This window comes from Crassostrea angulata, chromosome 9 (genome assembly GCF_025612915.1).
Source record: "Crassostrea angulata isolate pt1a10 chromosome 9, ASM2561291v2, whole genome shotgun sequence".
NCBI lineage: Eukaryota > Metazoa > Mollusca > Bivalvia > Ostreida > Ostreidae > Magallana > Magallana angulata.
Window position 1 is genome coordinate 39370082 of NC_069119.1, and position 12012 is coordinate 39382093.

At 32.4% G+C, this 12012-nt stretch overlaps 1 protein-coding gene across 1 annotated transcript; it reads left to right on the forward strand.

Annotated features, from left to right (window-relative positions):
* Positions 1–352: 352 nt before the first annotated feature.
* LOC128163929 (uncharacterized) lies at positions 353–6980 on the forward strand. Its single transcript, XM_052827621.1, has 5 exons — positions 353–454; positions 2356–2622; positions 2870–2934; positions 3684–3795; positions 4728–6980. The coding sequence occupies exons 1-4, from the start codon at positions 442–444 to the stop codon at positions 3777–3779; spliced, it is 441 nt and encodes a 146-aa protein (XP_052683581.1). The 5' UTR covers positions 353–441; the 3' UTR covers positions 3780–3795; positions 4728–6980.
* Positions 6981–12012: the final 5032 nt, after the last annotated feature.

The window sequence follows — 12012 nt, forward strand, 5'->3', positions numbered from 1 at the left end:
GAAGGGGGTGCGTCGATTTACCCAAATGGACCCAAAGGCTTATCTATAGGGGAAACGAGTGTGATTAAAAAATGCTACCGAGTCGTGATATTTCTTTTATTTTTTGACTGGAGACATATATAAGGGGTTGTTAACGATAATTAATACAAGAAATAATTTTTTTTTTAAATAGAAAGGGGGGTGGTAGTGCACGGTCCTGTGACACTCATACAATCATTAAATTCCTATACTCATATTATTCTATAATTAAATTATTATAATAATACGAATAATTCATCCAGATTTAATCATAGGCTGCGCTCGCCCCAACGGTTGCACCATAAATTATATTAAAAAGTTATTTCGGAAACGTCCTCAACCGACTCCACAATTGTCTGCATTACCGTCATTTCCGGTATTTTTGAGTCATTAGACGTAGAAGAAGGAAAATAGTAGGCTAAAATGTCTTATAATGGTATTTTTTCATTTTTTCATCATTTCTTTATTCTCAATCTAATGTCCTAAATATATTTAATATGTAAACGGCGTGACTGTTGAACAGAGCGCAGATTTAACACAGTGCAGTTTGATTTTTTTTGTAAACAACATTTTTTTGAAACGCACACAGCACAGGCCTCTGAATTTCTATCAATAAGCCGTAATGTGGGGTAAGACTAAGAGAGAGATATATTCCCTATCTTAGATAGAATGTTTTATCGTTGAAATAACAGATGTCCTACGGACCCGGTTTAACGATAGAATTTCCATGTACTCGCTTCTTAGCAAAAAAAATAATATATATATATATATTGAGCTGTATCTCGCCTAATTTTTATATGATTAATCTCAAATACCTACAATGTTGCTCTTTTATAATCCCATTTTACCACATTCACTGTTTTTGAAATGAAATCACTGCCACTTTTAACATCCGAAATTGTATTTTATGGCATGAAAGCTTTCATATAAATCGGCGACTTTTTTACTCCCGGTACAGGTCCCTACGAAACACTATGGATAAAACATTCCGTGCTTTCCCTAGGTTATAACTTAATTCATATTTAATAGCATCGTTAATTATGTTCTGTTATTCGGTAGTCAACATGTTTTCAAGTTGTATTAATGCCGTAGTGTGTATATAACCTGTTGTTTAATTCAATTAAAATGTAAATATGCAAGGGGCGCAACTCAAGTTGCTCGCTAGATAGCGCAACCACATCACCAAAGTGGACCGAAAACCCTTGGCTAGTAAAGATGCCTCAGGTAGTGTAGATTCAAAGTTGTGAAAATCATGATCCCTGGGGGTTGTGTGGGGCCACATGGGGGGGGGGGGGGGTGTGTGAAAGTTTAACATAGGAATATATAAAGTAAATATTTAAAAATCTTCTTCTCAAAAACTAATCAGCAAGGAAAGCTGAAACTTGTTTGGAAGCATCCTTAGGTAGTGTAGATTCAAAGTTGTGAAAATAATGACACTCCCGGGGCCACAATGGATTGGGGGGGGGGGGGGGGGGTCAAAGTTTTACATAGGAATATGTAGAGTAAATCTTTAAAAATCATCTTCTCAGAAACTAATCAGCCAGATGATTCTTTATACCGTAATTGTTAAGACTTTTGCCCTACGAAAATTTGTTGGCCTCACAAGAAGGTTCAGAGTTTGATGTAGGTTTATATCCCATATATAAACAATTGTTCAGGATCTATTTGAGAACTGCAATACTCAACAAAAATTTGATTTCTTAAGCAGCTTTGATATTAAGATATTATCGCCTGACTTTAATTTTCACGTGAGGTTTTATATAAGTGGGCTGTGTAAATGAAATAGCCGATGATTTATTTCTAAAAGGTACATACATCAACGAAAAGTAATGAATTCAAGGATGCAGCTGATTCACATTAAAGATGTTTGCAATTTTTTATGTTTTTGTGTCATAATTCAGCGTGTGAACAGTATGCTCAATCAGAAAGGAAGTGGATTAATCATTTTGAAGGATCTGGATTCACAATATAGGTTCCTTAAAAAATAAGCTGTGCCACAAATTCAAATGCTTTTGGTCCTTGTTTTCTTTACAGTCGATGAGGTATCTATATAGAACAATTTTAACAAGAGCTTGGACTTTTGGTAGTTGTGTCAAACAGCAATGTGATGTATGCTTGTCTATTATTTGCTGGCCACTCAGCCATGACTCTTCGAAATCAACAAGATTTGTCTGGCTTTTGAGCTAAGACTATGCAACCGGTGCATATTTCTCTTGGAAACGCGTCATTTTTAACTTGTTTTGATGCAAGAAATAGAGAGCTACGTCCAACCAAAAGTCCAAGGTCTTGTTAAAATGGTTCGTTTTGTAACCAAACTTTTCTTTTGCTTGTATTTAGATCCTTCCAAATACGGAGCACCACCATCATACGAAGAGGCAACATCTGGCATCCCACCAACAACAGATCCAAGCGGTTACCCTGTAGCTCAAAGTGGGTTAAGTGCTACCACAACTGGCACCTCAGATACTCAGCCCCATTTATTGAGTTCTGAGGGTACACAGGGGCTACCATATCCACAGTATTCACAATATCCAAGCAGCTATCCATCTTCTCCATATCCACCCCAGTCCGGCTATCCCATCAACACAGCAGCAGCATATCAAGGTAGATTTCAAAGTGGTTTTTTTTTTTAGAACATCTTGTCTTGAATTCTTTATTTCAAACCAACTGCCCAAAATACTGGGAAGTGATGTTGACATTACTATTGGCTTTTGGACATGTTGGATTCATGGATAAGGAGTTTGAACATAATTTTATTTGCATTTATCATATGCATGATGTTATTTTTTTACTTAAAGTCTTCATATTTTGTAAGTAAATTTTGTTTTACATATTATATAATCATTAATAGGTCCTACTTGTGGAGTTGGATATGGACAGTATGGACAAAATCAACAGATTCCATCGGAACTAGATGTGAGTACAGGCATTTGAGCAGTTTGGGACCAATCGCCTGTATGGGATATTAAAACCCTTTTTGAAAAGGAGATTTTTAAATTTTTCTCTATTCATTCCTATTTAAAAATTTGCCCCCCCCCCCCATTGTGGCCCAACTCAACCCTGGGGATCATGATTTGAATAAACTTGAATTTACACCAGCTGAGGATGCCTCCACACAAGTTTCAGCTTTTCTGGCATATTGTTATCATCATATTGAAATATCTTTTCTATCGGTATATCTAGAATGAAATATTTTTGAAGTGCGTGAATCAAAACTTGGTATATAGTTATATATATGGCTCTAAAAGAGACCAAAAATAAACAAAAATGTTGAGAGCTGCAGGCTTTGTACCCGTTATACTTTAGATTCCTAATTAAATGCAAGGAATTAATAATATCCACATAAAATCCCAAGAACCTCGAGGATTTTGAAATCTCGCTTTTTTTTTTCAAACAGAATGTAAACTTTATGAAACTTTGATACAAATCCGGTGTTTGCAATTTAATATTCTCGCTCTTTGATGCTTTTACACGGTTGAATCGAAATTAAATACTGGTGTAAAATAAGGAATCTACTGTACCCGATACGTGTAGTATACAAAGTTATTATTTTGGAAATAATATAAATAAAGGGGTATGAATTTATTTAGATGCGCAATTTACACATAGGAAAGTGCTTAAAAAATCAACACTACATTTTGAAGTTTTTATGATTTCTTTTTCAGAGACGGATGAGAAGAAGAAAAATAGTTTTCATGTCCATGTTTATATTCGTTGTCCTCCTGGTGATATTTGCTCTAACCCGATGGTTTTTAACCTAAAGATGGAATCAATACGGTAAGTAATTGAAATATTCTTGTAAATAACAAGTAAGGTTAGCTGTACTTAATTCTCAATTAAGATGGTATCTGTCAATATTGATGTGGATTAAAGTACATTATTATTGAAATACTTTCACTGGTGTAGAAATTTCAAATTTTATGATATTTAACCAAAAATTAGATTTTAGAAATATTTGGAGACATAAAAATTCAAGCGGGATTCAAACTCATGACCTACAGATTTGTAGTAAACCCTTTAACCCACTGCGCTACGCTGTTAGGTGACAGTACTGGGAAAGAAACAATTTACATAATTACACTTTATTTTTTTGTTTATTTCGATAAACAATGCGTCACAATATGTAAGTGTCCCATACCTCCTTAAGCTTTTCCGGTTAAATTTTGTCTAAACTCCGAAGTTGTCATCTAAATATTTCCCACCAGTGTCAATATAATTTTCTCTAGAACCACTAGACCAATATTTACTTCAACCAAAATTAGCGTGGAGGTTAAGGAAATATTACGGGAAGTTATGAGATAATTTGAGGAGGATTGGGTCTTAAGTGAGGTTTAATTTTACATAGAAATACATCACATGTTTTTAAATCTCATGTGTTAATAAAGAATAAAATTTGTTAGTTTTTGTTAATTTGATTTGATTGAATCCTTGTTAGTCAAAAATGGGCCTGTCATTAAAGCTTAGGAATTGTTTGTGATTAAAGATTCTTTAGTTTTTAATATTTAGCTTGTTTCTATGCATTTTAAGTTTTTATCATTTTATAAGGAATAAAGAAAAGAAAAATATAGTACTAAGAATATACATGTCACTATGTTGTATATCTATGCAATAGAAAATAAAAGAGAAAAAATATATATATATATATTAAAAATATAAAACAGCTGCTGAATGAAAATATATGATGCATATAATTTACATATTTTTTTAAGAATATGAGACCATTAATCACATCAAACTGGATGAAAAACAACTGCAAATCATGCAGCAGCCTGAGAACATATGCGTGAACATTTTGATTATTTTTACAATTGTTTTTATATAGAGCGGAATGCATTGTTTTCCTTTATTTATAGTTTTAATTGTATTTTACACATGTAGAAAAGCAAACTCTGTGAAAAAAGTGTTTTAAAAAACATATTATATGGATTTTGTTCGAAAAGCATTTCAAAAATTATTAATTGTTTTTTTTATGCCTTATTTTAAACTTTGTTACATTTATTACCAAATAAAATTAGATTATTGGACAAAATGAATTTCATGAAAGTGAAATTGTATATGTATCCGAAAGAAAAATGTCCTTGTTTTAAACATTAGTATGTACTTTATAACACGCACAATATCAATGTTTTAAAATATATTTATGATAAGCTATGATTTATTTTAGATTTTTATAAGTAAAAGATATGAAATATAATTTGGGTTCAAAGTATATTATCAGTACAAGTCAATTCATTGTATTAAAAGTCTCCAAATTTTAGAAAGTTTCAATGTATATATTCAGAACTGTGTTGATATTCCTGTGATTGCACATGTTATATATGCATTAATACATGTCTCAATCTTTGATTACTGTTGGTTTATATTGTATTAATTTATACTGTTGGTTTATATATAATTGTATTAATTTATATGTCATATTAATCTGAACTACCAGTAGTGGAATAGAACTCCCAACTAGCCTGATCGACTCCCATCCTGAAATGTTCATTAATTTTGCGATTAAGGCCAAAAGAATTAAAATACTGGTTGTCAGACCAAGAGTTAAAAATTTAATGAGGCATGCAGGTATTTTATGTTTTATTGCAAAATTTGCAAAGGGGAATAATTCAATTTTCATCATTGAGTTATGTGGCAATAAAATACAATAAATGCGGATGCATTTGAGCAAGTACAGGAGTGCCTGAGAACCATTTATACATATAATTTTTTGGCCTATAGATGTTAATTTATATAATATAAAGCAGTCCCAGAATTTCAAGATTGACATTCCTCCTAACCCACCCTACCTTCTTCTGTATGTGTATACATACATATGCTTATTTACACAGATTATATTATTGTTATTTTTTTGTTTGTTATTGTTTATGTATTAAAATATTACAATTAACCTCGTAGCTTAAGATAATTATTTTATGTATGTTTTAAACATTAGATATCTTTTTTAGCTCACCTGAACCAAAGGTTAACGTGAGCTTTTCTGATCACCTGTCGTCCGTCCATCTGTAAACTTTTCACATTTTTGACTTCATGTCTTAAACCACTGGGCCAAATTTAACCAAAATAGATACTAAGCATTCTTGTCTAAAGGGAATTGTGAATTGTCTAAATAAAGGGCTAAACCCTTTTTATAAGGGAGATAATTTTGAAAAACAATGAGTATAGGTTGTGTGTCTTTAAAAATTTTCTTCTCAAGAACCACTGTACCAGAATTGCCAATATTTACTAAAAAGCTTATATTTATAGTGAAGATTCTAGACAGGGTTCAAAGTTTAACATAGGATTATAAAGGGAAAGTGTTAAAAATATTCCCAAGAACTACAATGCTACAGTTTGTGAGATTACAGTGCAACATCCTTAAATTGTGAAAATTCTGAATTGTGGACTTATATCGTGGCCCAGAAGGGATTCAAATTCAACATAGAAATATATGGGGAACATGTTTGAAAATCTTCTTCTCAAGAACTACAGTGCAACAGTTTGTGAGATTACTATGGAAGCATCCATGGCTATTGTAGATTCTAAATTGGTAAAATTGTGAGACTAATACTGGGGCTCCAAGAGGGGTTTAAAGTTAAACAGAAATATTTATTGAGAACTGTTTAAAAATCTTCATATCGAGCACAATAATGCCATACTTTGTGAGAACCAATACTTGGGCCCAGTAAGGGGTTCAAAGTTTAAATGGAAATAGCATATGCTATGAAAAAGAATGTTACAAGGTACTGTTGTTCAGATGAGCGATGTGGCCCATGGGCCTCATGCTGTTTTTTAAACATACATCTGTACTATTGCACACTATTCTATTGCTTTATGAGAATGGTTGAAATTGTTTTAGGTTTAAATTTTCATTTTAATAATTGGTACCTTATTTATATATTTTAAAATATAGTCAAGCAAGTATACAAGCTAAGTATGTTTTATTAATTTCATGATTTTTTAATAAAAATAAAAGAAATTGGTGATATTGGATTTTCTTCATTGTTTCTCCCAGTCTCTTAGTGAGGTACAAAATATAGGAATACTTTTAAATCATATCAAGACCATACAGCTGATGATTTTCCATTCTGAAGTAATCTCTCTCTCTCTCTCTCTCTCTCTCTCTCTCTCTCTCTCTCTCTCTCTCTCTCTCTCTCTCTCTCTATTGAGAGAGAGAGTAAGCAACAGAAGTGGGAAATCTTGGGATGTCTCCATTATGACATCATAAACGAATGTGCACAAAACGACCACTCAAGTTGTCTAAATTGCATACAAAATTTGATGAAAGCAAACCCGCGACCTACATTAAACATAATATGTTCCCACGTCCTAAATCTTCTAAAAATTTAAACATTTTGAAAAAAATTGTATGCAAGTTGTGTTGATCAAGAGGTTTACAAGTCACAACAAAAATTATAACCTATATGAATGTGATCAACCATGCAGTTAACGTGTGGGATTTCTTTATCAATGTGATCAACCATGCGGTTTACTTGTAGAATTTCTATATGAATGTAATCAACCATACGGTTTACGTGTAGGATTTCTATATGAATGTGATCAACCATACGATTTACGTGTAGAATTTCTATATGAATGTGATCAACCATACGGTTTACGTGTAGAATTTCTATATGAATGTGATCAACCATACGGTACGTGTAGAATTTCTATATGAATGTGATCAACCATACGGTTTACGTATAGAATTTCTATATGAATGTGGTCAACCATACAATTTACGTGTAGAATTTCTATATGAATGTGATCAACCATACGGTACGTGTAGAATTTCTATATGAATGTGATCAACCATACGATTTACGTGTAGAATTTCTATATGAATGTGGTCAACCATACAATTTACGTGTAGAATTTCTATATGAACGTGATCAACCATACAATTTACGTGTAGAATTTCTATATGAACGTGATCAACCATACGATTTACGTGTAGGATTTCTATATGAATGGGATCAACCATACGGTTTACGTGTAGAATTTCTATATGAATGTGGTCAACCATACAATTTACGTGTAGAATTTCTATATGAACGTGATCAACCATACAATTTACGTGTAGGATTTCTATATGAATGTGGTCAACCATACAATTTACGTGTAGAATTTCTATATGAATGTGATCAACCATACGGTTTACGTGTAGAATTTCTATATGAATGTGGTCAACCATACAATTTACGTGTAGGATTTCTATATGAATGTGGTCAACCATACAATTTACGTGTAGACTTTCTATATGAATGTGATCAACCATACGGTTTACGTGTAGAATTTCTATATGAATGTGAACAACCATACGGTTTACGGGTAGAATTTCTATATGAATGTGATCAACCATACAATTTACGTGTAGAATTTTCACTAGTTGAGGATTACAATACTCACTTTTAAATAAAGAGTAGATTACCCCACTTGACTTTCCCTATTCATAAAGGAACATGGTCACGATTTTGGTCAAATTCTATTTTTTTGTTACTATTATTTACAAATATACTTTAGGAATGCATTTCTAATAATCAAATGAAATTTGAGAGTCAGTCTTTGAGTTATTAGCAAGATACAGGGCCCAGTTCTTTGTAATGAAAACAAAGCTCTTGTCCTGTTTGTGTTTATAGATTCAATATACCCTGTACCATTAAAAAATCTTTTTTCAATATGATTTGTATAAATCTTCTTACTCATTTCAAGCATCAACAAACAATTCCTAACATTTAACACATTTATTTTAGGTCTAAAACTGGGATTTTTACTTCAAAGTTAAGAATGTTTGCTGGTACCTAACAAAGAATTGTAAGCTCTGTAACTTGCTTATAAACTCAATTTATAACACTCACATTTTAGTTGCCTATTAAAAATGCCTTACTGAAGCATCGAAAAATATATTTTGACCAAAATCTTGACCATGCCCCTTTAACAAAACTTGTGTACAGAATTGAAATAGTGATTAAAAGGGCATTAACACACCAATAAATTAAAAAGAATGAGATCAAAAAACATCAATGCATCAATTGGTATGTATGCATACATCAGTTATTATCAGTTGATGATGTCTCTGTATAATAATATGTACAAAACAGTTGTGTTAATAGTATTTAAGCATCATCATTTATATGCAGTTGTATTCGACTACCATACATACCATACCAAATCTGTATTAAATAACCTCGCAAGAAAAAATGGAAATTTTTTACTGAAACATGGACATGACAATGGAAAAACATTGTAAAAAGAAAAAAATTTATATATATATATATTTATCTGTAACAAAATAATCTAATTATTGCACCATTATCTTACAATTCTGTTTTGTCTTTCTCTGAGACTGGGTTTAAGTAAAGGTCATCAATCTTATCTAGATTGCCATGCCAGTAATTTTAAGCTAACAGTGCGACATTTTTCTCTGCAATGGAACTCATTCCCATGACAGATGCTGCCAGTTCTATACCATTCACATAATACAACTGGTCATGCAGCAAAGGGGGAGATAAATCTTCCCCCACAGTAGAATACTTGGGGTAAGCCATGAAAGTGGCCTTTCGTATGTCTTTCTTTGAGGTCAACCTTTTTTTTTTTTACATCATCCTCACTTGGTGGCGTATTGGAGAAAAAGAAGATGGGTGGATAAGGCGTGTACAATGCCCATACACGGTCGGACGAGCTACTGAAAAATTAAAATATCAATAAATGTGATACTAAAAAAAACATTCAAAGCAATATACTGTGGTTTCATTAATATTTAATGGTATCAATTTTCGTGGATAAAGTGAAAATCACAGTTTCAAGGATACGTAAATTCGTGGCCAATGACCCTTTCAATACAAAATGTTAATAGAAATTGCATTTCAATGAACATTTTATTTCATGGATCATCTCAACAACGAAATCCACGAAAATTGGTATTCAACGAATATTGATGAAATCACAGTTTATTTAACACATCATTGATTTTTAACCTATAAATATGTTCAATACTTGGAATATGTTGACTCAAACAGGCTTATGCGTATCAAAACCTCCAAATACTGTCATTTTTTAGAACTTCAAGGCATTTCCTTTTATAGAGTGGGTCTGTGCTCCATATTTTTCTCATAGTCTAAATAAGGTCTATTGGAAAAAAAACCGATTTCAATAAAAAAAAACGTGGAGAGATGACCCACTATACATTAAAATTATCATTTGTTATCCCAACAATTGAACGTTTTGAAAAAATAATACAAGTCCGTAAGTTCGTGGTCAAAGTCACACATAATATTTCAACAGCCTACTTTGTTGTGTCTGAAATGGCTCAGTGGTTAGAGTACCTGATCATGACTCAAGCTAACCTTGTATATCTAGGGTTTTTGGGAGTTGATTTTAATCAACTCTCCTATGCAGTTACTCAGACAAACCGAAAGTGAAACAGTGTTTGGACCTCAGCACAAATAATTGCTGCTGACAAGACTTAGTTCTTGAAATAATTGATAAATTCGATGTAATGTATGCTAAAGCATTGTTTTTTCAAGGAAACTTATTTATAAATACCTTGAAAATAGTCGGGTTTTAAATGGTACGAACAATTTAAATATTTTTTGTAGTCGTATGTATTCCTACGCCAGAGTTCAATATAGTCTCGTTCAACTCGACGCTCGGCTGTCTCCGTAAATCCTTGTCGGATATTTACGGTGTCAGCCGAGCGTTTGGTTTCGAACGAGACTACAGTTCAATATTGCTTGGATCCATACAATTTTCGAGAAACATTTCTATCACTGATACATAGTTTGATTGAATTAATTTTATCTTTAAATATCATTGACATGATTCATATGGGGGTTTCTCGAGATTCTTGTGGAAAAAGTCCAAAAATTCATACCGTATTATGAAAATGTGCGTAATTCAAATTAGAAACTACATGTACTTGTCATGCAAAATAACATACATGTATCATTGATTTTTAAATGAATAATCATCGACAAAACCAACTCCCGTCAGTTCTTCAGTACTTTGATTATGTTATGGGTTCGATACCACAAAAATTTCAGGCAATATTTTTTTTCTTATCTTTTGTTAAATATATTCAAAACTGAATATAGTTAGAAATTGCGCTTTTGTAAACTTGTATAATAATAAATTTGAATAGATTTAATTGAAATTTTTTTTTTCAAAATTGTATTTTACAACTAAACCGAAAGGGCATTTGGGCCATCTTATTCCCCCATCTTCTTTATAAACATCAGTTGGATTTCCAAAGACATCACCTTTTTTGTCCTGGGAATTGAGTAGAATTGAATCGTTACATGTTTAAACAAATACACTTAGCTACGGTAAATTAGGGATATACCACATCATTTTACATTTACAATGGAAAGTCCACCTAGCTATGGTACAATAAAGTCTCCCTTACAATTTCTTTTGGATCTGCGTGTACGTACATGTATGATTAAATAAATAGTGCCTGTTTAGGAGGGTAACTGTTGAAAATGACACTCCGAGACAACCATTGTCAACCGACGCGGTTGTCTCGGGGTGTCAATTTCCACAGTTACCCTCCCAAACAGGCACTATATATTTATTTTATTATACTGAATGTCTTATTTTAAAGAAAATTGTACTGCTTTTATATAGAAATGGCGCATGATTTTCAAGCATGTAGCAATTCGTTGTGCTATCCGTTGCTAACGCTGATGGTAATAGAACGGATTATCAACGGCGCCTAAACCAATCAGATATCAGTATTTAACACGAACGTATAATATTGTTTGTCTCACTTCTCAGTCTACCAATTAAGAAAATTTAACGGATTGTGATTTGATTCATAGTTCTCTAAACTGACAGGGCTGAAACATTTAGCGACCTCAGGAAAATCGGACCGCACGAAACAATCATGATGATGTCAGACTCAAATTCACATACGATTAAGACGATTTGGCCAATATTTCTTTTTGCTACTGATGTATATAAACACAATTAAGTAACTTTTACCATTTGTTTCATTCACAATAATTATCTAAAGAAAGA